The sequence below is a fragment of the Emydura macquarii genome, unplaced genomic scaffold, assembly GCF_026122565.2.
Source record: "Emydura macquarii macquarii isolate MOO-44397 ecotype Brisbane River unplaced genomic scaffold, CSIRO-AGI_Emac_v2 contig_2199, whole genome shotgun sequence".
In the NCBI taxonomy this organism is placed as follows: Eukaryota; Metazoa; Chordata; order Testudines; family Chelidae; genus Emydura; species Emydura macquarii.
In genome coordinates this window covers 976,501-1,001,556 of record NW_027132336.1, presented here as the reverse complement: position 1 = coordinate 1,001,556, position 25,056 = coordinate 976,501, and the positions used below count along the sequence as shown (strand labels likewise).

Genomic DNA, 25,056 nt, shown 5'->3' with positions numbered 1-25,056 from the left:
TATTAAGAATTGACTCTTTCAGAAGCTCATCCTACTGCAAATTTTCCTAATTCAAAAACACAGATTTCTTCTTTCCATATTTCTCATTTCTAGCGATTTTTTTTTTCTGAAAATCAGTGCTGAGATCAAATGAAAGGCTTTTTTTCTAAAATCATTTTAATCTATGTTGGAAGGTTTAATGTACTAAACTTAATATGCAGACATAGTGTACAAAGAAGAAAAGGCTTTTCCAAATTTTCCTAAAGGGTGTTTTCACTTTGCAATAATTAATGTGTTAAGACATGTATGAAAATGCATTAAAAGATCAGGAAGATTCCTCTGCAGGTACTTTAGAATCTAATAAATAATAAATCTGATGATTAAGTGCATGAGCATAAGAAAAGCACATTACTAGGAAACTGAATAGAACCTGGCCTTTGAATAAATGCATACTAATTTTTTAATATATAAAAGTACTAGAATATAGTCAATTCTGTGCAAAGAGAAAATAAAAGAAATACAGAAAGTGATATTGAATTAACACTGTATTTTCAAATTAAAGAGATTTAAATATTTCCATTAACAATCAGGGTATTAGGATTTTGATGGAACAGTGTCATAATAAGATGAGCGAAACAATGATATGACTTAACGCTGTTTGAGCAGCCACAGTGGCTTATGTTGGCCTAGAGAGCTGAAGTAAGACCACCACCAAGGCTTCTCGCTGTGCCGTGTAGGCTGCCTTCTTTCTTCTGTTGGTTCAGGATGTGCATGCTGGGCATGAGGATCAAAATGTTCCAATGGGTCATATCGCTCATATATGTCTTCCGTGGGCCTCCGGCGAAGATGTTTAGGCCAAGTATCTAGAGCTCGAAGGACAAAATCTACCCTCCCAGCTCTTTTCATCTTGGCAGGCAGAGTGACCCTCTTCATCACCTTGCTATATCCGATAGCATGAGCACTGATTATGTAAGTTCCAGGAGGTAGGAGTCTCCAGTAGTCTCCGTCAGCAGCTAAAGAAAACAGGTACCTCAGTCGTTTGTCCAGTGACGTTCCTACTTTCCATATATGCATGCATACACACATCCATACACAGATCAGCACTGGACATATAGGGGCAGATTTTCAAAAGAGCTCAGTGCCCACAGTCCAGGGCCAGATTCAGAAAAGAGCTCAGCACATTGGGTGTTCCCTCTGGCCATAAGTGTCACAATGGGAGCTACTGGGTGTTGAGCACTTTTGAAAATCGGGCTCTTAGTAAATAACAGAGTAAGCTTCAAATACTGTATTTCTGATCTTGTAAATTGTATTAATATCAGGTTAGATGCAGTGTACGTAATACACAGTAGTACACCATGGCAAAAAGAAGGGTACCTGGTTCTCCTCTTGCTTGCAATTGTATAAATAAGTATCTGTAGTGAAGTCAATGGACTTACACCAGTCTGTAACTGATGTAAGTGAAAGAAGAATCAAGCCTATATATATAATGTCTGAGGGTATAAGAAATTCCTATTTGTAATATATAAAACACATGAGACACGGGGCCAGATCCTCAGCTGGTGTAAGTAGTTTGTCTCTGCTGCTGTGGTGAAAATGACTAATGAAACCTTATGAAGGGGCCACCCTGAAAACCTGCATATTGCACCCTGAAAACCTGCACCCTGAAAACCTGCATAACTCGACCAAATTCTTCCAGCTGAGGATCAGGTCAGTATTTTAATGCATATGCAGAAGGCAGAAGTGCAAACAATGAGTATTTTTCCATAACTTTATATTTTCTGGTTTTTTAACATTTATCAACTCAACTAACATTGTATCCATGCTATTTTTTCATAGCATTTCAACGTCTGCTGGTTTTTTTTTAATGAAAATAAAAGAAGAGGAGGGGAAGGAGAAGGGAAAAAATCAGAGTTATTCAGCTCCTGGCACTCATAATTTCCTTCATTTTCAATATTTCGGCTTTGCAACTGTTGGACATATTCTCTCTTAACTAAAGCCCGGTCACCATGAAATTTCAGCTATACCAAATGCCTGATCAGTCTGAAATGAAACCTAACATCTCTTTTTCCTTCATATGGGCACAATATTTATTGGTTAATTCTTTAAGGGCCTTATCCAAAGCCCATTGATGATAATGGCAAATCATTGTCACGAAGGAGTTTGAAACCGGTCCTAAATCATGCCCCAATTTCAGCTTAAAAATTTTTTGTCCAGTTTTGTGTCCCATCAAATTGTAGGTTTACTCACACTTAAAGTAGTGCAGTATCCACTACATTATAAGCCACTCTGGCTTTTCAAGCTGATATAACAGCCACCACCAGTGCAAAATTTTACCGCACAGGTGACACTACATGCTTCTGGGGCTCAATCCTATTCCCATTGAAATCAATAGCAAAACTCCCATTGATTTCAGTGGGAGCAAGACTGAGCCCTAAATTCTCAGAGCTTTAAAACTGTTGAAAATTGACACTTGTGTATGTTATTGATTGGTTAATGCAATGTACATAGTATGTAACTCAGTACTCCACTCTTTTTGCCTCTGACCTATGTACGTTCAATAATTCATATATATGTCTAACATATTATTCACCTGTGTACAGAAAAACTAAAATTATACAGAGACCAAAATATTGCTTTGTATGAAGAAAATTTCAGTTTATTTAGTCTAGCAAAAAAATTAACATGAAATTAGAGAGATTCTGCAAAAAATTCTGGGTAAAATTTTGCATTCAGTTACACTCATGCAACTTCATTGGCACTGATAATAGGGGTGTGTGTGTGTATGTGTATCAGATTTTGACCTATGGTTTTTAACATAATTCCAGAAACAAACTCACACAGCTAAATGCTGCAATCCTCTGCAGGCAAAATGCCCATTGAATGTAATGGAACTTTTTCCTGAGTGAGGACTACAGTTTTTGTCTTATAGTGCATACCACCATTATCATATGAGAAAGAGCCAACCAAAAAAGCATTACCTGTGATAACGTCATGTCGGATCCCTTTGACTGAAATTCGGGCATTTTTTATTGGGTTACCAAATTTATCCATTACAATTCCCTTTATCCCACGGTGTATCTAACAAAGAAATGATGAGTTACACCAAATGAAAACATTTTTATGTCCGATCATCTTTTCCTGCAAGAAAACCCATAGGAAGAATAAGAACCTCTAGGACTAGAACCTGGGGGTTTTGGGCTGCTGCCACCACTACATTACCACAGGAAACTTAAGGTAGCCTCTTCTGGAAGGACCCTGTGAGGCAGGGTTCAGTAGGAAGTACCGCCCAGCAGGACCTGAGTGGCAGCTCCTCGCTACCCATTGATTGGTTGGCACCAGTACTTAAACCAGGAAGCCATGACAGGAAGTTGTCTGAGCAACAACACAAACTGCCTGCCCTTGCCTTAGGCCTATGGGCAAGTGATTCCAGACTCTGGCTTCTGACTCTGCTTGTCTCCTGACTTCTGGCTCTTGGTTTGTCCTCTGGCCTGTCTTGGACTCTGACCTCATGGTAACTGACTCTCCCACTTTCTTGATGCCTGGCTCTAGGTTTGTCTTCAGGTGTGTCTTGGACTCTGGTATTCTAGTGCCTGACTCCTGTTCTGATCACTAGGTCTGACTGCCCGTGTTCTGGTTGTGACAGGAAGCAATCACCATGAGATTCTCCTCAAAATGAGTCACCATCCTTCCCATTGAGAAGGGTGGTTTGCCTCCTAGGGCAACAATTTAGAGGCCTGTGCATAATCTCAGATCACTCTCCCCACTCATGGATCTCCAATCTATGAGGAACTCTCTATAGGGTGTGGAGGAAAAGGGAGATGTGGAAACAGATCATCCCCCTTTGATGATGGAATGTGATCTATGCATGGAGGGTCCCTCCTGAGTATAGATCGTGGGGGCGTGACCATATAACCATTATATTCAGTTAATATTTTAAAATGTGTGACTTAAACGCAACACAGAAAAGAAGTTCAGAGTTAAGGTTTTGAAAAATTACCTGATTCTCCCTATGTAAAGGAAAAAACACTCTTTCATAAACTATGGAGTGAATGAGGCCAGTTGTACATAAACTGAGGATTTAATCCTGTAATTTACTAATTGCATTTACTTAAGAAAAAGTTCAGCATTAAAGGAAATATTAAAATATAACTAACAATCAAACAGTATGCTGCCAGCTTGACAGTACAACCAATTAATGCAGCTAACTGCTATGCATATTTGCATAAGAAACTCCAGAAGCATTACAACTTGTTTGTTTATTATTATTATTGCAACATTTTTCAGTTATGCACTACCTCATATTCAAGGACCTCAAAGTGCTGTAAACTGTGCATTAATTAACTGAACCCCTCAGCAATCCTGTGAGGTAGGTATGCATAATTACTATGTTAAAATCTCTCCCTGTCAGGGAGTGATAGAGATATGTTCATAAAAAAATAAAAAAATCCTGATGTGAATTCTCCAATTCTGAAAACCCAGGGTTCTATCGGTTGAAGTAAAGGGAAATGCCCCAATCTGTAGAGCCCTGCATGGATATAAAATTTGTATTCACATCCGATCCACAAACATGGTCTGGAGATATCTGCTGATATTAAGCCAATATCCGCAGATTTGCAGGGCTCTACCTATCTGCTAGCAAGACAAAGCCAGTTCTGCACAGCAGATCAGTTTTACACAAGAGGGCAGTGGTTCAGATAAAAAACTGCCAGTACATTACAATAGGAGCTGGTCAAATGTGGAAAAACAATTTCAATTTTTTTAAAGTTTCAGTCATTTTTGTTCTGCAGGCTTAAAAAATTAATAGTTTTTTTTATTAGAAATTTTTCATGAAAATATTTATTGAAAAATTTCAATGTTTTTGGAAAGTTTTCATTTTTCTGGCTTTTCTATTTTGTAGTCTTCCTCTTTTCCTCTCCTTTTTCCCTTTCCCCTTCATTGTTTTTCCTTTTCTCCTCTTATACCTCATTTTGCCCCTGGAAAAGGGGAGACAAAGCCTTAAAAAAAGATTAAATTTTGTTTTTCAATTGAATTAAATGGAAATTTTAAAAAAATCATTAACATATCCAATTTTTTAAAGGCCGTTTTTTTAATGAAAAGCTTTTTAATCTAAAAATGTTGACCTGTTCTAATTACAACATTTACTAATTTAGGACCAGATTTTGCTGCTCCCACTCATGTTGAGCAGTACCTTACCCTTTACACAGTGTAATTTATTTGAATGGGACAACTCAAGGAGTAAGGTTCTACTGAACAGAAGGAACCAGAATCTGTCTCTTGAGAATTATTACTGCAGATTGGTGCAGTTTTCTTTCCATTCATCCTTTCCACTCATCCTGCAGCATCTAAGTATGGAAAATCTTAAATCAGCATGAGGTGTTACAAATAGCGGGCTTTTCTCTCCACTAATTGGTACTGTCATCATTATACTTGTCCAAAGTGAATGGGAAACACTCCCAAATCAGAAGGACAAAATTTCACTCTGAGAAGCTATAAATTTTCTACACACAGTACAAGGAAGTGGAAAATCTGCCCCATAATGCAGCAATTCTATTTCAACTATATTTTCCTTTGCTTTGCTGGGTTTAGGTCAGATTCTGATTTAAGTCCTATTTCTGACATGACTTCAATAATTACTATGCACTGCAGGTAAGAGTGACAGAATTGGGCCCTTAATTACTTTATTGCCATTGGTTTTATTTCGCTTCCATGAATACAGACCTGATCATGCATTAAAATCAATGGGAGTTTTGTAACCACTTTCAATGGGAGAAGGATTAGCACATATATACATTTAACTTTTGCTAGTTAAACCTAGTAGATTCATGCACACACCAAATAATCTGTCAAATATCAAATGAGAAAAGTTTGAATTGGTTATGGCAGACTTAATCCTTATCAGGAGTAATTCAGTCAGTCTTATCTAGAGAGTTTTCACTTACTGTTCTGTGTTGACTCAAAAGGCTTGTCCAGCATAGACTTCTACAGTATCTCACACTATAAAAATCTTTACATCTTGAAGGCTTCAAGTGCAATATATATGGATTTAATCCAGTCCCATTTGGACTCACTAAAACTCATTTTCATCAGACAGCTGTAAAATGAAATGAGTTTGGTGGTCTGGATTGTAGTCTTTATCGAATGATGATACTTACCACAAGTAGCAAGAGGTTGCTTAAAAAGGCCATAAAAAAAAGCTAACACGCTCCTAACAACTTTAAATTACTCATAGTCTATCAAAATAAGGCATGACAGAAAGCTGATCTGCTAATGGCTGAGAGAAAGATGTCTGCCCTGAGTCTCTCTGATCAGTTACTTGTTATTAGCAAAGCATTTGTTACTGCTGAGTGAAGCTACATACATTTGGTTCAGTTGCTCCTCCATAAGTTCAGGGGCCAGACGTTTATCCTAACAGCTTTTGTTCAGAAACTGAGCTGATATATCATAGGAACAGGATTTCCAGTGAAATTTTCAATATTTCCTTGTTCCATCTGGGTCAAAAACACTTAAAAGGTTTGTGTTACAGAATAGTGGAACTTAAGACCAAAAACACGGAATCGGAGAAACATGTAAAAGTGAAAAGTTACCTAAACTTTACATAAATTTAAATTGTTTGGTTTAGTTCTTTGAGAAAGAGGTTGAGTCTATCTCAAGTTGGTCTGAGTTGAGTTGCTCTGTCTCTAGTATTGGATTTTGAATAGTTGCTTCATAACCCACCCAAACTATTTATAGACATTTCTACAGTGCTATTTTGTGATGTAATTACGCAAATCTCAATCCTCAATTGACCCGCATTTGAGTTAGGGAAATATCCACATTCTTAGACAGATGAACTGAGCACAGAGACTGGTGTGGGAATATCTGAAGTTGATCAAATGTTGTCAGAAGCATCTTCAGCAGGGAAATATTAATAATGGAATCCCATCAAAGAATGGAGACGGGAAAACCTCAAACACTAAAGGAATGTATATAAAAATAGAACTCTACCATTTCCATAAAACTCAAAAGGGATTCTTTGTTTTCATGCCAGACAGAATATAGTTCCTCCTCCAAAGGAAACTTTTCACATCCCAACTCCAAGGTGATTTCAAAACAGTTTGTGTGAAGGTAATTAAAATCTGCCATTCCTAAATTCATAGAAAGGGAAAAAGGAAGAATATGAACAATCCATTTCACATTTAATTAGAACTTTGCTGCTGAAATTAGTTGATGACCAAATGCAGCCCTGTGGACAATGGTATATCTGTTGTGAAGAACGCATGCACCCACCATATACATAATTTTCAGCATCTGTGGAGCTTTACAAGCATTATTTTAAACATCAGTTAACTAATTAATGCTCACAACACCTCCTTGAGGCGGGTAAGCACTATTATTATTAAAAGGCATTTACATTTGTAGAAGCTAAGGCAAAGAGTTGTGCATGATCAGCTCTATACCAGAAGCAACTGCCCAAGGTCAAAGAGGAAATCAAGGTCAGAGTTGGGATTAGAACTCTGGAATCGACTTCCAGGCCCATGGTCAGAGAATGAGACTTGTTCTTGGACTGGGGAAGAAAGAAAACTTGTTTGCTGGCTTATGGTATCTTCTGCATTTTATCACACCATCTAGCACATCAGCAGTTCCCTTTGGGAGTAGCAAACTTCTAAGAGAAGCTAACATGAAAACATGACATTATTATGTACTAAACTGTTAACACACCATAGATAATGGGTACAGTTTTCAAAATTATTAATCACTTAGAAGTCTAAGTCCCATCTAAGTCACTTTTGAAAATAGGATGTAGGTGCTTTTGAAAATTATACCCACTATCAATAATTGAACAATCCTGAAAAGAGCATTGGAAAACTTGAACACCAATGAACTGGATATCAGTTATGTCATTGTTGCTTATCATGACTATTACTAATAATCAATTATAGTTTAGTCGATGCAGATCCAAATATTAGCACACTTCTGTATATATTCAATATATGGGAAATATATAAAACTCAGCATTATGGATCTGACCTCTAAATTCATGTGGCTCTTGTGGCATTACTCTTTCATTCCTATCTGCTAGAAAAATTCAGATTTTAACACCAGAAAGCATTTTATAAATACACGAAGTCAAATTCATCCCTGGCATAACTCCATTGACTACACTGAAGTTACACCAGGGCTGAATTTGGTCTGCTGTATTTGAATATGGACTTTGCCATTTAAAACCCCTTATGAGATTCTTGTGCATTGGGGCAAAGTCTGATCCAAAGCCCCACTGAAATGAATTAGTCTTTCCATTTTGTTCAGTTGGCCTTGGATCAGGCCCTTACTTGTCTCTCTTAAGGGTCTAACTCAGGTTTTACCTCACAGGTTATAATGGCAAAAAGATTTACCTCCAGTAAAGCTGTACCACTCCGCACCATTTATAATGCCTCCTCGTTTTACAAAGTTTCCACCACAACGGACTTCTGATTTGTCTGAGATGATTGGATGTGCATTGGCATATGCTTTAGACAGCAATCTGAACATCTGAAATGAAGGGTTTTGAAATATATTTACTACTTCTGAGAAATGTAAGCACTTCTTCCACCTATCTTCACCTCACTAAGATCCACTCCAACAACATCTGTTCATGCTTGCCAGATTGTGTCCTCTAGATCTATGTGCACCGAGGGAACCTCTCTACGAAGATTTCCCTCTTTCAGAATGGAGGCTTTGCCACCTCCACAGCATTGTCTACCTCTTTGAGGAGATTCTGTGCAGTCTAGTTGGTTCATGCTGAGGATGGATATGGATGCTGGGTAGGCATCAAACTTTGAGGTTGTTTGGATCCAGAACTCTAGATCCAGATCTTTTTTCTGTGTTTTGGATCCAATCGGATAACCCATAAAAGGCTGATTTCTATGTCCTATGCTTGAAAGCAGAAATTAGGTCCATCCTCATGACCCTCCTTTTTGTCAGGTCGTCCACTTGCTACTTCTAATTTCCAGAAGAGAGGGCCTACAGGACAGGCCTCTCCATCAGTCTCAATCCAATGGGAACTACACAGGATCTTCAGGTATCTGTAACAGAGAGTGCTGCTTTACAGTGTCCTTATCACTCCCCCCAGATCAACTACCCTATTCAATTTGAAGGGCGAGTCCTTGACATGATACCATCTCTAAAGAGGCAATAGGGTGAGGGAGAAGACAATCAATGATTTCCTTAAAGAGAATGAGAGTTGATGAAGGCCTGTGGGTCCCTACTCAGAAAAGGACAGCAGTGATGGGAGTAGGGATGGAGGAAGAAATAACATAGGAAAAGAGCAGTTCTCAAGAGATTTCTGCTATATTTTGTTTGGATGCCTGTTCCAAATTGGTATCTAAACCTCAGATTTTTATCTGAACCCTGTTGTCTACCTTTGGCAGATTCCAGATCCAACCAGGTCAGCTTTTCACTTGTTATGGGTTTTGTTAAAAAAATTGCACAAAGTCCAAAGGAAAATTTTCAAACACTCCTAAGTGACATAGGATCCTAATACCCATTTTCCAATGTGACACAGGAAATTAGGAAGTACCTCAAAAGTAACACAGGCACAGTAGATAAAATTTACAAAAGTTCCTAAGTCTCCTACGAATCTAAATCATGAGACATAGGCTCCTAAGTCACCTGAGCACTTTTAAAAATGTATTCATTATCTGCAATGCAATTACAAAGGATCTTAAGTCACATAGACACTTTTACCCTAGTCTTCACCCAACTGTGATTTCAGGAATAAATAACAATAGCAACCTGTTTTCACTTTATCAAAGGTGCCATGTGTTCTGCGGTCTAAACAGTTTATTTCACGATGCCTGTAACTCGAGGTAACTAATGTAAGTTACATGTCTCCTGGCACAAACTAAAATTGTTCATAACACCTCTAGCTTGGTTTCATTAATACTAGGTTGCATCTATGCCTCTGACAGAGACTGAAAAAGTGTTACAGAAAGACACTCAGCAGTGCTCGTGCCCAGGTAGAAGACGCTGATAGTGAAGTGTCTCCTTGAAGGAACTCAGCCAACACTATAGGCTGGAGTGGCCAAACTGTGGCTTGTGAGCCGCATGCGGCTTTTTTACAGTAAAAGTGCGGCTTGCGGAGCTCCCTCTCCCCTCTCTCCAATTCTCTACCTACTGGACTGGGGTGGGGAACTCGGAGCTTCTGCCCTGCAGCACGGTGGTGGGGCTAGAAGATTCTGCTCAGTGGGGAGGGAGGTTTCAGGGGGTCAGTAAGTTTGGCCACCCCTGTTATAGGCCCATAAGGGAGTGTATGTGCCATAGAGATTAAGCTGTAGAGACAGCAAGTCTATGAGTACACGTGACTGAGTCAAGAGCCAGTCTGCAGCTTGGAAGGCGACTGCAAAGAGAGGACAGACTGCAGCAAGGAAAGAAGAGGTTAGCCTGCGGCTTACAGGGGACCCTTTTTGTGACCATTCATGCTAGGTGAGGGGAGTCAATTGGCCCTGTGGGTGAGAACTTGGGGCTTGATTCACAAAGGCACTTGGATGCCTCACTGACTCTTTAGGTGCTTAAGGCTAACGATGAGGCACCACTGACGTTTTCAAAACCACTGCTCAGGTGCAGCCTAACCCTGCAGGTTCCTTCCGGTAGACGTGTGCAAAGCCACATAAGTCCTGCTGTCACCCCACAGCTAACGAGCTGGTGGGAGCCTAGCGCAAACTGAATCCCATCCGGGCTCTCAGACTAGGGGTTCCTCTGCCTACCTTGCCGGTGGGGTTCAATCCATTAGGTGTGCTCAGAGTAGCTAATGCGGGGCTGAGAATTCACCCTGCTAGCTGGCAGGGTGCCTAGAAGCCAGGTGTTACAATGCTTAAAGTCCCCTTTGTGAATCTAACCCTTGGATCCTCAGCCTCAATGGAATAAACAAGGGGGACAACAGGCAAATCAGGTGAAATGCAGACTGCAAAAGCCTGTCCACTAAGCCACTAAAAGGAATTGGGTTTCACAATGGCTAGGCAGAAGAAGGTAATTGTCCTGGTTTATCATCTCAGAGATCATTGCTTGGGACAGAGAACCAAGAACATTCTAATCAATGGCAAACAGAAAGCCAAGCATGGGACGGAAGTGACAGATCATCTGTAGAAAAATGTGGGAACTTAGGGGTCCAGAAAAGCACTTTTAATGTATTTAGAATAACGTAGTTATCCACAAGGTTTGGAGTGGGATTTTCAAAAGCTCTCAGCACTGACCTGACTTCACCCACTAAAATGAGAGTTTTACCACTGATTTGGATGGAGGCAGAATCAAGTCAATGCTGAACATTTCTGAAAATCTCACCCATGATACCTCATTGTGGCCAAACTGAATGAGCTAAGGGTTTGGATTTGCTATTTGTTAGTATTTCTGTTAAGCACATATCCGTGTTGGCTATGGGACAAGCTAGCTAATTGTTGAATGAAGACAAATGCGTATTTATGTAAAATTTGAAGAAAGTTCATCTCACTGTTTCTGAGTTACAGAACATGAAAAACTATCCCCATTTCAACATATCAGATAAAATGTTTTTGAGTCTCTCTCAAGCTTCAGTGTGGTTTATTGCTACCCTGCTCACCTTCACAGATAGTTAAATCTCCTTCATATTCAAGGCTCTGATGGAAGAAAATAGACAGCAGTTAAGTACGTTTACAAACAATATCTGTTGTGGATAGTTTGATATCCAATCCTGAGCCTAACTAACTTCTACTAAGGGATTTATGGGCTCAGTCCTGCTCCTACTGATATCATTGGAGATTTGGGGTAAACATTTTTAAAGTGCCTAAGTGCTTCTCTATACTGTACTGTAGTTTGGACTGTGGGGGTGTAAATAGCAGTGCGCACCACAGTGCTACACTGTAACTCCCCTGTGTGGACCCTGTGGCCATGAACCAAAAGGTTCCTACTTCACATTAATGTAGTACTCAGACTAGGAACTTTTTGTGCCTACAGAATTCACATGGGGAAGTTACAGAGCAGCACTTTGGTGCGTACTGATCCTCTCATCTCTGCAGTCTGAACTGTGGGGTAGTGTAGACATAGCCAAGTCACTGAGGTGCTTTTGAAAATTGTACCCTGTGCAAGTAATCAGTGGGAGCAGGACTGGTTAATATATGCTTGTGAGAGGATACTGGTGTAAATTGGCTGGCTGGAGTTTAGGAAGAGTAGAACTGCTCCTTCAGCTCAAGTGGGCCAAGCCTGTGTTTTTTGACATGGAGTACCAAGATTCTGTTCTGATTAGTTCTGGCTCTAATCATAACGAGGAGGTGGGAGAGTTTCCAACGCGATGTTGTGCACCCTTGTAATGTCAAAGCAAAGAAGACAAATTTTCATAGTGTCAAGTTTTAGGGTTAAGTTTCACTGACAACTAGAATATGTTGAAAAAATTTTGGTTACATTTGGCAAGTTCTTTTTTTAGACTAAAAGACTAAAAAATGGTCCCTTTATGAAAATTTTGTAGAAGTTTCTTTGTGCCCTTCTATCATCCTAATGAAACTCCCTTACTTCCTACAGCTCAAAGCATGAGCAGATATTACTGATAGACCACAGGCAGCCACTGTGTTGGTTTACAATCCATGTACCAGAGCCTAGATGCCACAGTGCCTTATAAATGTTGATTGATCGATTGGACAAGATTTTGATATGGGGTCATGCAACAGGCAATTTTCTAAGGCAGGAATAGTAAAATGTTTTTAAATGGTCGTTATTTGATAACTAGACAGAGGATATACTAAACGATGGTTCCTGTTGATTTAAATTGTTTCAACCACCAAAACTGAGAAGCTGGGACACAGTGTATGCTACGCCGTATGCACTTTCCACAAACTTTATGATCTTTCTGCTGCAGTCCCACAATAATTAGAGAACTATGGGTTTTGTTTGTTCAGTACTGCAAGCAAAAGATGGAAAAAAGCAAGTGGGTAATTCCAAAACCAAGCCACTTTGTTTTAAAAACCAGTGAAGCTTGTTGAGTGACAGTGTTTACTTATCACATTATTTACAAAACCCCATATTCTTAAAAGCCAGGAGATGAATGGTTAAGGACCCCATAAACCTTGCATAACCCACAGAGTACAGAGAAATACATATTTTAGCACAACACTGTTGGCCAGGAAGAAGAAAGGAAGAGAATTCTTATGCATGTGGAAGGAGTAGCTTCATCTGGTAAAATAGGATAAGTTCTGTGACCTCAGCATCTGATAATGCCAATGGATTTGTCCCTACTGAGGTCAGTTTTTCCCAGGGTTTTGTCATTTACTTACACGTGTTGAAAGAAAGAAAGAAAGAAAGAAAATACCTTTTCATGTAAAATTCTGCTCTCATTGCCACCAGTGCAATAGCATTGACTTCACTGGGGCTGCTTGGGTGTCAGTGAGAGTGGTATTAGATCCTGTGCCCTGGAAACACTGGATTTGGTGAGTTCTTAGATTCGAAGGCCAGAAAGGACCACTGCAATCATCTAGTCTGATCTCCTGTATAACACAGGCCCTACAACTTCCCCAAAACACTTCTGTTTAAACTGAAGCCTGCCTGTTAGACAAATATACAGTCTTGATTAAGAAATGGCCAGTGATAGAGAATCCACCACGAGCCTTGTAAATTGTTCCAATGGTTAATTACCCTCACTGCTAAAAAATGTAAGTTTTGTTTCTAGTCTGAATTTGCCTAGTTTCAGCTTCCAGTCCTTGACTTTTGTTTTACCTTTGTCTGCTAGACTGAAGGGCCCATTATCAAATATTTGTTCCCTGTGTAGGTACTTCTAGGCTGTAACCTTAACCTCCTCTTTGTTAAACGAAATAGATTAAACTCCTTGAGTCCATGAGGGTGGAGGCTTTAGGCCAACTTTATGGCTCCTTAATTATGGGGCTGACAGATCCCTGCCAGTAGCTGGCACTAGATAAAGCAGCCTGAGGGCTGCTCTATCACCAGCTGCAAAGAGGCTCCATGAGACGTTCTGGCAGCTGGGTCTAACCTGGATGCAGGGCCAGCCCTAAATCAAATGGTGCCCCCAGTGAGAAGCGTCTTCGGTGCCCCTCTCACCTCCCCACTCCTTTTCTTAAACTTTTGAAATACTTTATTTGTTAATGCATTTATAGCCCATGTCACAGCTTTGCTGCGCAGTTTGCATGCGTGATTTATCCCTGTCACATAAGATGATAAATGTGCACACTAGGATCTGTAAATCTGTATTTACAAAAACAGCACCGTGAGCCCGGCACCCGCCAAGCCTGGCACCTCAGGTGGTCGCCTAGGTCACCTGCCCCTAAATCCAGCTCTGACCAGATGCAGCAGTGTTCCCCATCCCCAACAGCAGTGGAATCAGGAAGGGGTAACACAGGGGCCACGATGCCACCAGAGAATACATTTCCATAGGGGGAAGTATCACTGGCTATTTAAGTCTGTTTCAAGTGCATTTTACCGCATTGACGCAGCCTAAAGAACACTCAACAGGCTGGAGAACCTGAGGCTTCAATTTTAGCTTCAGCAGTGCTGTGGCGCTTTACTTTTGCTGCAGCCAGATTTGCCCCTTGCACAGGTGAATTCCACCGGGTCAGCAGTCAGAACAGAGGTTATAGCTAACAGAACAGCATCGAAAACAGAGCAACAATATTTCAGGACGTGGGTCCCCTGACAACAGCAGCTGCAGATGAGATTAGTTAAATACAGGTCACTTAACAGGTGTGGTTTTATAACTCTCTGGGCAACATTTAAAGGTACACTGCAAACATTTTGGGGGCTCCCACAGTGGCTTACTTTAAAAGATTATTTTAATGGGAGGGAGATCACACGTGTACTCTCCTCCCCTGATCTATTTTAACCTTGTAACGTTTCAGTTTTCCAGGCCTTGCAGCAACGGGGTATCTAGCAAACCCTGCTCTCGAGCATAGGATTTAAACAAGACTCTGCGTGCACAGTCCGTCACAGAGAAAAGGCACAACGATTACTGTAAGATTCTGCGGGCCTGATTCTCTTCTCCGTCACCTGAGTGGAAGTCAGGTGTATCTCCCGTGCAATCTGTGGAGTCCAATAGATGGAGAGCTGGTATGTGAGGAGAAGGAAGCTCACGAACAACTAGTCACAGGTTATTGTTTATTTTTGGGGGTGTTAAATATTTCACCATGGCAAGTATTGGTCAGTAGAGTCCTGATCTGCTCCTTTGGAAGCTGATTGCAGAAGAGGGATATTAGGGTAATTTTGACCTAGATCTGAGCCTGGAAGGGGCTCAGAGTGTGTCTACACAGGAAAGAAAAACCCACGGTTGGCTTATGGGGCTGTTTCATTGCTGTGTAGACTTCCAGGGTCAGGATGAAGCCCAAGCTTTTAGACTGGGACCCTCCCACCTCAGAGTCCTAGAGCCTGGACTTCAGCTCAAGTCTGACCCCAGATGTCTACACAGCAGTCAAACAGCCCTACAGCCCAGCCCCCCACAAGCCCAAGTTAGCTGGCAGAAGCCAGCTGTGGGTATCTAGTTGCTGTGCAGACATACCCTCAGAGACCCAGGATGTCACTGAGACTTGAAATAACCAGTCCCTAGGCAGGAGGCATTCAGCACCTGGCCGTCTTGAAAGGGCTGTGACACTGTAGCTCAGGTGGTGTGCTACCTTATTCCACACAGCAGTCCCTCACTGCCAAGGATAGCAAGGCAGGGGACTAAACATCTCAGTGGTGATCTTACAATTCCAGTCACTAAAACCTCAGCTCTTTTCTGTTCTCTAGTGACCTTTCTGTGGCTGCTACGCTCACCCTTGATTGAAAGCGATTCGCAGAACATGCAGCTAGGTGCTAAGTTTAGGAGCCTTTACCATATATCAGTGATTTAACATAGAGAGAGAGCCAATAAAATCCCCCAAGTTCACTGGCTATAAACCTTACCAGCTCATTACCAGCTAAAGAATGGATTTCCCCTCTTCTTCATAACATAATTCAGTAAACCTATTTGTCACATGCTATGTATTTCTCACTGTTCAGCGTGACTACTTTGCGTGCTTTCCCCTGCTAAGTATTTCAGAGTATCCAAAGACATTATGCAGCTCAAAACAAAACATTTAAAACCAGTTTCCTAAATGCAGATCTATGGTGAGTCCAGAGTCCCCAGCTTGTATAAGGAATCAGCCCACTCCTGCGCTCCTTAACACAAGGAAAAGTGGTTTCTTTGTTTCTTTGCAGCATTTGTTTGCTAAGGAAAGTGGTGATTTTTAAGGCTGCCATGCATTTTTAATATGTCATTAAAAAAGGTCAAACTTCTCATAACTTCTGTCAAAGATGAAGAGTACTTTTAGGAAATCAAAAAGAAATAGATAAGAGGGCTGAAAATTGTGCAGCATATTTAAAGCGCCCAAAATGAAGAATACTCCAAGTCAAAGACTGGAAACACAAATATTCACTAATGCATTTTAACCTGGAATAAATATTACAATACTGCCCCCTTCTGGCATCCTTTTATGTTTACGGAGCAGACAGTTCTTTCAGATCACCTTTGGTAGATTAGAACTGTGTGTTCAGGACCTGCACCTTGTGAAGCCAATGGGAATTATATTGGGCCCTTAACTCTTTAAATATTAAGGGGCAGATTCTCTGTTGCCCTGCACCTGCTGGAGTTATTTACACCAGTGCAAAGCGCGTATAAAATGCTACCAAGTGAGAACTGTAAATGTGTCTATGACTCCAGAAGGTGCAGGACAATGGAGACTCAGGCCCTCCTGTGCTGTTACTGAAATGTTACAGTTATTGCTTTGGCTACAGGAAGTCAACTTTCCTATGAGTAGATTTGTAAATAGTTTAACTTTCCAAGTCGTATTCTTTATTCCCCCTGGCAATATGAGCACGCAGCATTAGCCTAACTCTGGAGCTTTAGAAACCAATTGGTGCCATGTCTACACTATGGGTCCTACAGCTACAGTAGCAGCTCTGGTGCTGGAGCGCTATAATGTAGATGCTTCCTATATCGATGGAAGAGGTTTTTCCTTCAATGTAGGTAATCCATCTCCCCAAGCAGCGGTAGCTAGGTCAATGGAAAAATTCTTCCATCGACCTAACCATGTCTAGACCAGGAGATAAGTCAGCTTAATTTACAGGGAATGAATTTTTCAGACCCCTGGTAACGTAGACAGACCGACCTAAATTTTAAGTGTAACTAGGTATGAAAATGAAGTTAGACAAATAGCAAGTGCTTTTGCAATTCCCACCCGTAGAGTGTAATGATGCCAGAGTTATGTTTACCCTTTCATGACATATATAGAGATATTGTTGCAAGCCAGGCATTCAAAAATCCACATCAGCTCAGAGTTAAATGTATTACTCATTAAAATGATAGATTCCAAGTAGTTCCAGATCTGGAGATGTGCTAGTTTATGTAGCCAAGTGAAAGAAGTATTACCTTCTCATCAGGTGTAGGGGAGAACATTTTCTCTTCCAGTGGATGCCTTGAGAAGTCATAAGGATATGTAACAACTAATTCACCTCCATGGAGACTGGCAGATAATACAAATGGTATGACCCTCATCCACTTCATAATTGCTTTTGTCTCTGGTGCTACCTGAAGAGTAGAAAGAAAAATCACTGTTTGGAATGGATTCACTTAAAACAACAATTTGGGACCAGCATGACCTTTACCATAGAAACTGGTTTGCAGCTGGAAATCTGTTGGGGAAGAAAATGGTGTGTGATTCCCTGATGTCCCATTGGGGATGGGGGGAGGGGTTGTTCACCCCGTGTAACAACCATGGAGTTTGGACCTCAAAATCCAGGGATCTTCCCTCCCCCCGAGACTAGAAAAGTTGTTATAACAAAATCGAAAGTCAGATTCACAATTCCTAGCTACCAATAAACTAGAGGCACTTGCCATTTTTGGAAAAACCAATACAACAATGAGAAAAGACCAGTATGGATCATCTTTTTGTTCTTTATTTATAAAGCAACTAGCACAATAGAGTACTGGCCCATGGCTGGTGCTCCTAGGTGCTACGGTAAGCCAAATAAATAATAATAACCTATGATTTAAACTTAAATTCAATTGCAACAAGATTAAGGGCCATATATTGGTCCCATTTTAATGAAAAAATAACGTGTTGCTTTCAAAATTTTCCCTGACCTGCTAAGCTGGGACTCAGCTGCAAAATCCTGTTTGTGTGTTCACTGCTTGGTGAAGGACAAAGTAGAAAACAACTTTACACGACACAAGTAAAATAATACATCCTTGGGTCTGTACATCTGAAAATAGGTGGAGAAGGGTCTCCACCTCTGTGTTATGCACTGGTACATCCATGTGTTGAAACTATGCCATCGAACTCTCCGGGTTGCCATTTCATGCTATGAAGTAAACAGTTTCCTGCTGAAGCCGTGAGGAACTTGTCAGGCCTCAGTATTTACTGAGGAATCATTTCATTCAGCACTACTTGGTAATTAGCTAGTCCTTAAATGCAACAATGACACCTGGTGGCCAGTTAGGGTAATCCTCGAAATACAGACATCAGAGCGTTATCCGTTCCAGGGAGGGATTCTCCTTCCATTTGCACTTTGTGTGGTCATTGACAGCTGTGGAAAGTGAGTGCAAAGTGCCTGTAAAATGCCGCCAAATGAGCCCAGCAATGTGTTACACCCACTTTGCACAAATGTGAAAGACTACACGAGGTGTAAGGCAAAGGAGGGTCAGGCTCTCTTACTTTGGGCCCAGTACTGCCTGGGTTGATGCAGGGCTGCCAGAGCCATCTGTCACCTCATGCTTAAATCCCGGCAGCTATCAGAAAATAATCATGGTCGGGTGATGACCATCCCTGGGTCAGATGATCAGTTGCATGAGTTACTTTCTAAGTGCACCTCTGTAAGTACTGCAGGAAATGTGTTGGCAGTTCAGTAAAGTGAGTGGCATTCTTATCCAGGGAATACAGACGGCCATTGTGAAATACTAGTACACCATTTAACGTGCAGCAGGTGCTGGGTAACTGAGGAAGGTATCTGAAGCAGTATTGGGCTTTAGCTCCACTGTAGACCAGCCGTTGGTATGGGTGCTTATAACATTTTTTAGCAGGGCTGATATTTTGTTTAGTAAAAGGCAGTGTGCACAAACCAGTACAGAACAACCTGAAAACACCTTTTTCTGGCAATAGCCAGGGCAATGGTTTCCCAGGGCCCATATGAATGGTCCTACGTTGATGCCAGTTGCTGATTAGGGCTCTAATCTAGCAGAGCACATAACCATTGGCAGAGAGTGGAGCTTCATTTATTTTGGGTCAGTAGTTTGCCAGGTGGTACTTCTGGTATGGCAGGGTGCCAAACCCAGATGAAACGACTGGATTAATTGACATCAGTCAGATCTACCCAATCTCTGGCTGTATGATTTAGTAATGCCTATTCTGGGCATATACACCAACCAGCAAGGTTGCTGTCAGCAAGCTTGAAACACTAGGAAAAGTCACTAAAGCCCACATTTAGGTGTTGTGGTGCTCACTGTTACAAAGCCTAAGTGATTTAAGAGCTTAAATCTTATTTCCAAGACTGATTTAGGCACTTTGCCTAAATCCCATCTACTGTCAATGGGATTTGGTTTCCTAAGAGCCTAAATTCCTTTGAAAATGAAATTTAAGATCCTAAATGAGTTAGGCACTGCAGTGTGGAGTGCCACAACACCTAAATACCTTTTTTAAAGGATTTAAGTGAAACAAAGGCTGTAGTGCTGGTTCTAGGTAGCTACACTGAGAAATCTGTCTGATTGTTTACTTCACAGTGCATGTGTATCAAAACAGTGAGGTGTATTTTTCATAATGCACTGCATAAAAAGGGATTAGGGAACATTTTATAGACCCTGGACATTGCAGGACAGGAAGCCATGTAGTAAGAACTGGGGGAGGGATACAGGTGGGCAGAATAATAACACTCCAGGAATCACAAATTATTATTTTGTTCCTTTATTGTTGTTAGCATTTAGGTGGCAGGAGTACTGTGGGACTGGCAATTAAGTAAAAACACTAAAAGGAAAAATGGAAGCAGGAATGTGTGCATTCCTGTCTGCTCTATGGTTTGGAAGTGGGTCTTACAGAGATGGAAGAAAAGAAGATATAGCTAATGGCAAATAATATACTGAGAAGAATGACAGGCGAATGGAGGATAGACAGAGTGCTCATAGAAGAAATGAGGGAGAAAATGAACTTGGGACTCAGGTAACAAGTGTTATTCTTAATGATAGGCTGGAGAGCACATTTTTGAGGTGGGATGAACATGTGATAAGATGGGAGAAGAATGACCAGCAAAGAAAGCATGGGAGGAAGAAATAGCAAAAAAAGGACATGGAAGACCAAGGATATGATAGACTCTGTCAAGAGAAGTTTGAAGAGAAAAGGACTGGAACTCCAAGCTCTCTGAACCTGTGCTGAGGACCAGAAGGAGTGGTGAAGAATCGTGGGCACCTCTGACCCTTTTTGTTCAGTCTGTACACTGCCTAAGACAATTTTATCTTGGTCCATTACTAGAGCTCCTAGGTGCTACTGGCTGAGGGGAAAACGGAAAGTCCTGCTGTTTATTGAGCTGGTCCATTGTAACAAGCATACATGTGCTGTTGGGCCTGTAGAGTTTGCGGGATACTAGGACCATGCTTTGTCTACAGTAAACCTGACCTGGTGCCTTCATTGCTGAAACGATCTGTGGTCTTATTGAATAATTTGATCATTGAGTGGTTTCTCGGTTATCTGCGCAGAGCTGGGGCAGCACGCACATTGGAAGAACACACACGCAGCCAACAGCTGACAACAATACACACCAAAGGTGGGGGAGAGAAAATTGCTCAGGAAGTGTTGTGAGAATGGACTTGGGGAGTGTCAGAGGAATGCTCCCTTCACGGTTTGCAGTGAGAGTGGACTTTACACATGGAATCTAGGACCTGCTTCCATGAATCCCATGGAATCAGTAAGAAGAGTCAGACCCTTCCAGGCTGATTCCTGGGCCTCCTTCCCAAGCCTTGGCTCCCTTTGACTCCATTCCTTCTAAGAAGCAGGAACTGAAGAAAGAATTTAATACAGCCTGGAGCACAACTGATGCCCTTCTTGGTTTCCTCTTGGGAATCAGCTAAGTGGCCAAGAGACCATGCTGTGACAATTCTGATGCCTCCCCACTCCGTCAGTGCCCACGCAAAAGCTGTTCGGTAGGCTGTTAAATAAGTGGAAAGCCTGCTGTAGAAGACACTCAATTCCTCTTCCCTGGCTTCAGAACACAAGGCTGTCTTCTCCTTTGCCCCTCTCTGCCACAGCGAATAGAAGTGAGCACGGAACCTGTCATATTCTTGTGGAAATAGGCACTCTCAGGTTTCAGTAAAAGTCTTTTAATTTAACTGTTATATCAATAATTTCCAGGACAAACCCAGATTAAATGTCCTCTTCAGAGAACTTCAAAACTCAACCTCTCTCCATGTCTTGCTCTAGCCTACTTGCTTGTTAGAGACCTATATACTCCACAAGATGGAGAGCCCATTTGTGATGTTGGCAGACTAGCTGACAGCCCATGCCACGGTCCATGTGTCTCAACTGAATACTGACATTTAGCTAGCTGGAATCAGTCTGGCTCACTTCTTTGTTAGCACTGGTAAAATAGGTATTAGAATTACAAGACTGTGTTTATTACTAAGACTTCTTGGATGCCGGTGAATTGCTGCATGCATTAATTTCACTTATAGCATCTGTATCCTATACTCTAAGGTAATATTTAAGCATCTGTATTGTAAGCCTCTGAGCCATTGTAAAGTGTCAGACAGGAGAGAGACATTAACTAGTGTGAAGTGCTGATCTCCAACAGAAGCTGTTACATCCTTGTCAACAAGGACGGCCCATTGACACCAGAAGGACTATTGTGGGACATTAAAGAGGACAAAAAACATTGTTGCTCTGCTCTTTTGCTCCACCTCCCATGAAAAGGAGACATGCAAGTTAATTTCAAGTATCAGCCGAGTTCACAGCTTAGAGAACATGGGGGGAAGGGAATAAAAACCCCTAACAAGAAGGAACTGTATTTGTATGTCACCTGGACTCTGAGTGGCATGGTTTCTAGACATAAGCAGGGGAGCATGAGCTTCTTAGCCTGGGTTAGCCCTATAGGACATATAGAGCTTTCTTCTCATAGAAGATTCTATTACCTTTTGAAACATAAGATTGTGACGCATTTGTGTATGTGTGTGTTTACCTGCTTTAACCTTTTAAATAACTCTATTTCCTTTTCCTAGTTAATAAATCTTTAGATAATGTATTATAGGATTGGCTGCAAGCACTGCCTTTGGTATGAGATCTAAAGTGCAATTAACCTGGGGTAAATGACTGGTCCTTTGGGACAGGCAGTAATCTGAAAATTACTGTGATCATTGGTTTAAGGGACCATTTATCACAAACGTAGGTTCACCTGTGGAGCAAGACAGTTTGGAGTATCCAAGGGCACTGTCTGTGACTCCAGGGTTAGGCTGTTATAGTGCCTAAGGAGTTTCCACTTGATAATTGGTTTGGTGAAATCTAAGCATAGAATGCACAACCAATTTGGGGTTAGTGCCGTGTTTCCTAACAGTCTGCCCTGAGGTTGGTACTCAAGCTCTTGAGTCACTGCAGGACAGCTTGACACCATTATTATTTTATTGCTGCAAATTTTGTGGAAAACAATTAGGCTTTGCAACCCATATAAGCAACAAAAATTAGCTTTAAAGAAACAGTATTTTTAAATCTACATGCTTCTGGTTGAGCTCCATCCAATGGTATCAGACTGTACCCTGTGACTATTCAGAGATTTTTACTTTAATGTGTCTTATTAATTCACCAAAAGTCCTTTGTTTTTCAGTCACAGACAATCATTCGTAAATTATCCATTTTGCAAGAGCAATTTACGATACAATTAGAAAGAAACTAGATAATTAGGCCATAAATACAGTGAATGGCCATTACCCTTTTTAAACCTGATTCCCATTTCTGTCAATTATATCACATTTAGCCACTGTCTCCAGGGTCTTTTAGAAACAACTGGGCTAGATTTCCTAAAGTTTATGCCAGCCTCCACTATAAACCCCCAAATCCTGTATGAAGCAAGGCAAATTAATTTACTTAATCTCTGATAATGTTTCTCAATTTCAACTCTCAGACCATTTATTACAATAATTGGTAATAACAGAGAACAAAGCTTGTTGTAAAGGTTAGGATTATGAAAAGGGCGAGGGTTTGTCTGAGTTTATGTGACTGGCAAAGAGCTAAAGAGCTTGCTTTCAATTTTCCGGTCTCCTTGTGGTGCTTTGGAATACCTGTATAATTACTTTAATAAGCCAGGTAATAAACACTATTAAGTAAATGACAGTTGAAAGGCTGGCTTTGAAACAGACATACTAATGCTTTTACATGCACAAAGCTGAGTTCCATAATAGTGTCCCCTCACCAAGGTAAATGGTTCATATACCTAGCAAAATTGATGCTCATTACATCAACAACTCATTGGACTCTCCTGTGCCCACTGCTGTAAGGGTAGGTTAACTCAGGACTGAGGAGATTCAAACAGCTAAGTGAAATTGTAGTTGTCAAGGAGGCTTTGCGTGTGCCCCCATGGTCAGAAGACAACAGGTTCTCCCATTCTCTCTCTACAGTGCACACATCAGAAGGTACTTTTCCCATTGTTTAGCTGATTATTTCAGAGGGAACATTATGATTCCTTAGTCATTTCTGAGTTCTGTGTGTGTTTGTGGTGTGTTAAATAATCACTTCCTTCATGGCTAATTCCTCTGTGGAATGCAGTGAAAGGTCTGCAGTAGAAAGGTTGTCTCCCCTGGTACGCTGAAACGCCCAAGTAATTTTGTTCCTGTTTGGGGCAGGTTTAGACAACAGAGGGTTAAAATGCTAGTGGCTACTTATGCCTTTTCTGCACTGGAGTGCTCATGTTCTGTGCCACTGGTGGAGCTGAACTTGTGGTAGCAATGGTTGGAAATTTGGGACAAAAAGCCTAGGGAAAAATTCTGACACCCACCCAGGCTTCTACATGCTCCTGTGAAGGCATATAGGGGCTAGGGAAGAATCTGACTAGTGCAGGGCTTCTGTAAATCATGTATAAGGGGCATGCCACAGTTGTGATGGGGATAAACTAGGAGCAAGAGAAAGAAAGCCAGCAGTGCCTAGTGTTAGAGAGATTCTGAACTGGGCTGCAGTCCATAGGCAGCCTGGGATGGGCTGCTATAAGTCAGAATGGCCAGGGGCTGCTTCAGCTTATGCTGGTGGCCACATCAGTCCTCAGAGTAGCCCAGAATATGGGCATAATCTGTCTTTGTCCCCACTCTTCCTGGGCTCTGACTTCAGTCCTGGAATTGTAGACAAGTCAGGAAAGATGACCTGGGCCCTGCCTTGGAAGGCCTCCAACCCAATCATAATGCAGATGCGTGCAGCCCAGTACAATAGTACAGTGGGAAAAACTTCCAAATAGGTCCAGATAAAACTGGTGACATTTCTTCCCTGACTTTCCCCAGGCATGTTTGCACACACATGGCATATTACACAGCACAGAGCTCTGGAGGTGACAGAGTCCAGTTCAGAGTTCCTTAGCCAAATGGCACCAGCAGTGAGCTCACCTGATTCTGCAAAGAGCTCTGCATAGCAGACCCCTGCCCCTGCTTGGAGCCACATTCAAAATAATGAGGGTCTGTGCTGGAAGCAGGGTTTGCCCTTGTCGAGTCATTTGCATAGTCAGGGCCCAAGACTGCTTTCCAGGCCCTTCTCAGGCCTCCAGAGACATTACTCAATGCAATGACAATGCATGATCTTTACATTTAAATAATGTAAATGACTATGCATTATTGGGATTAACAGGAAAAAAAGATGCCCAGCTCTTAGGGCAGCAGAGTTCTGCTTTGTTTGGAACCTCACTCTCCTATATTTAATTTTTCTCTTATATTCGCTCTTGGGATCTCTCTACTAGGCCTCCAACTCTGCCTCAAATGCTCTAAGGCTGGAGCTGAGTGAATAAATGAGTTCTGGGTTCAATGGCAAACTTCTGGGGGAAAAATCATTTTGGGTCACCCCAAAACAACAATTTTTCTGTTTCTCACAACAACCACCTGCAAATTTAGTTTCAAGTTGAATGAAATGTTCT

General features: G+C 41.3%; 1 protein-coding gene across 1 annotated transcript in view; it reads right to left on the bottom strand.

Moving 5' to 3' along the window:
- Positions 1-319: 319 nt before the first annotated feature.
- Positions 320-25,056, bottom strand: part of CPZ (carboxypeptidase Z) — a 46,888-nt gene continuing 22,151 nt past the window's right edge. The window contains exons 7-11 of the mRNA XM_067558858.1: positions 17,348-17,506; positions 8,352-8,487; positions 6,964-7,103; positions 2,958-3,057; positions 320-992 (exon numbers count right to left, since the gene is read on the bottom strand). Coding sequence (XP_067414959.1) covers positions 628-992; positions 2,958-3,057; positions 6,964-7,103; positions 8,352-8,487; positions 17,348-17,506 — 900 coding nt within the window. The 3' untranslated portion in view covers positions 320-627. The remainder of the gene's footprint in view (positions 993-2,957; positions 3,058-6,963; positions 7,104-8,351; positions 8,488-17,347; positions 17,507-25,056) is intronic.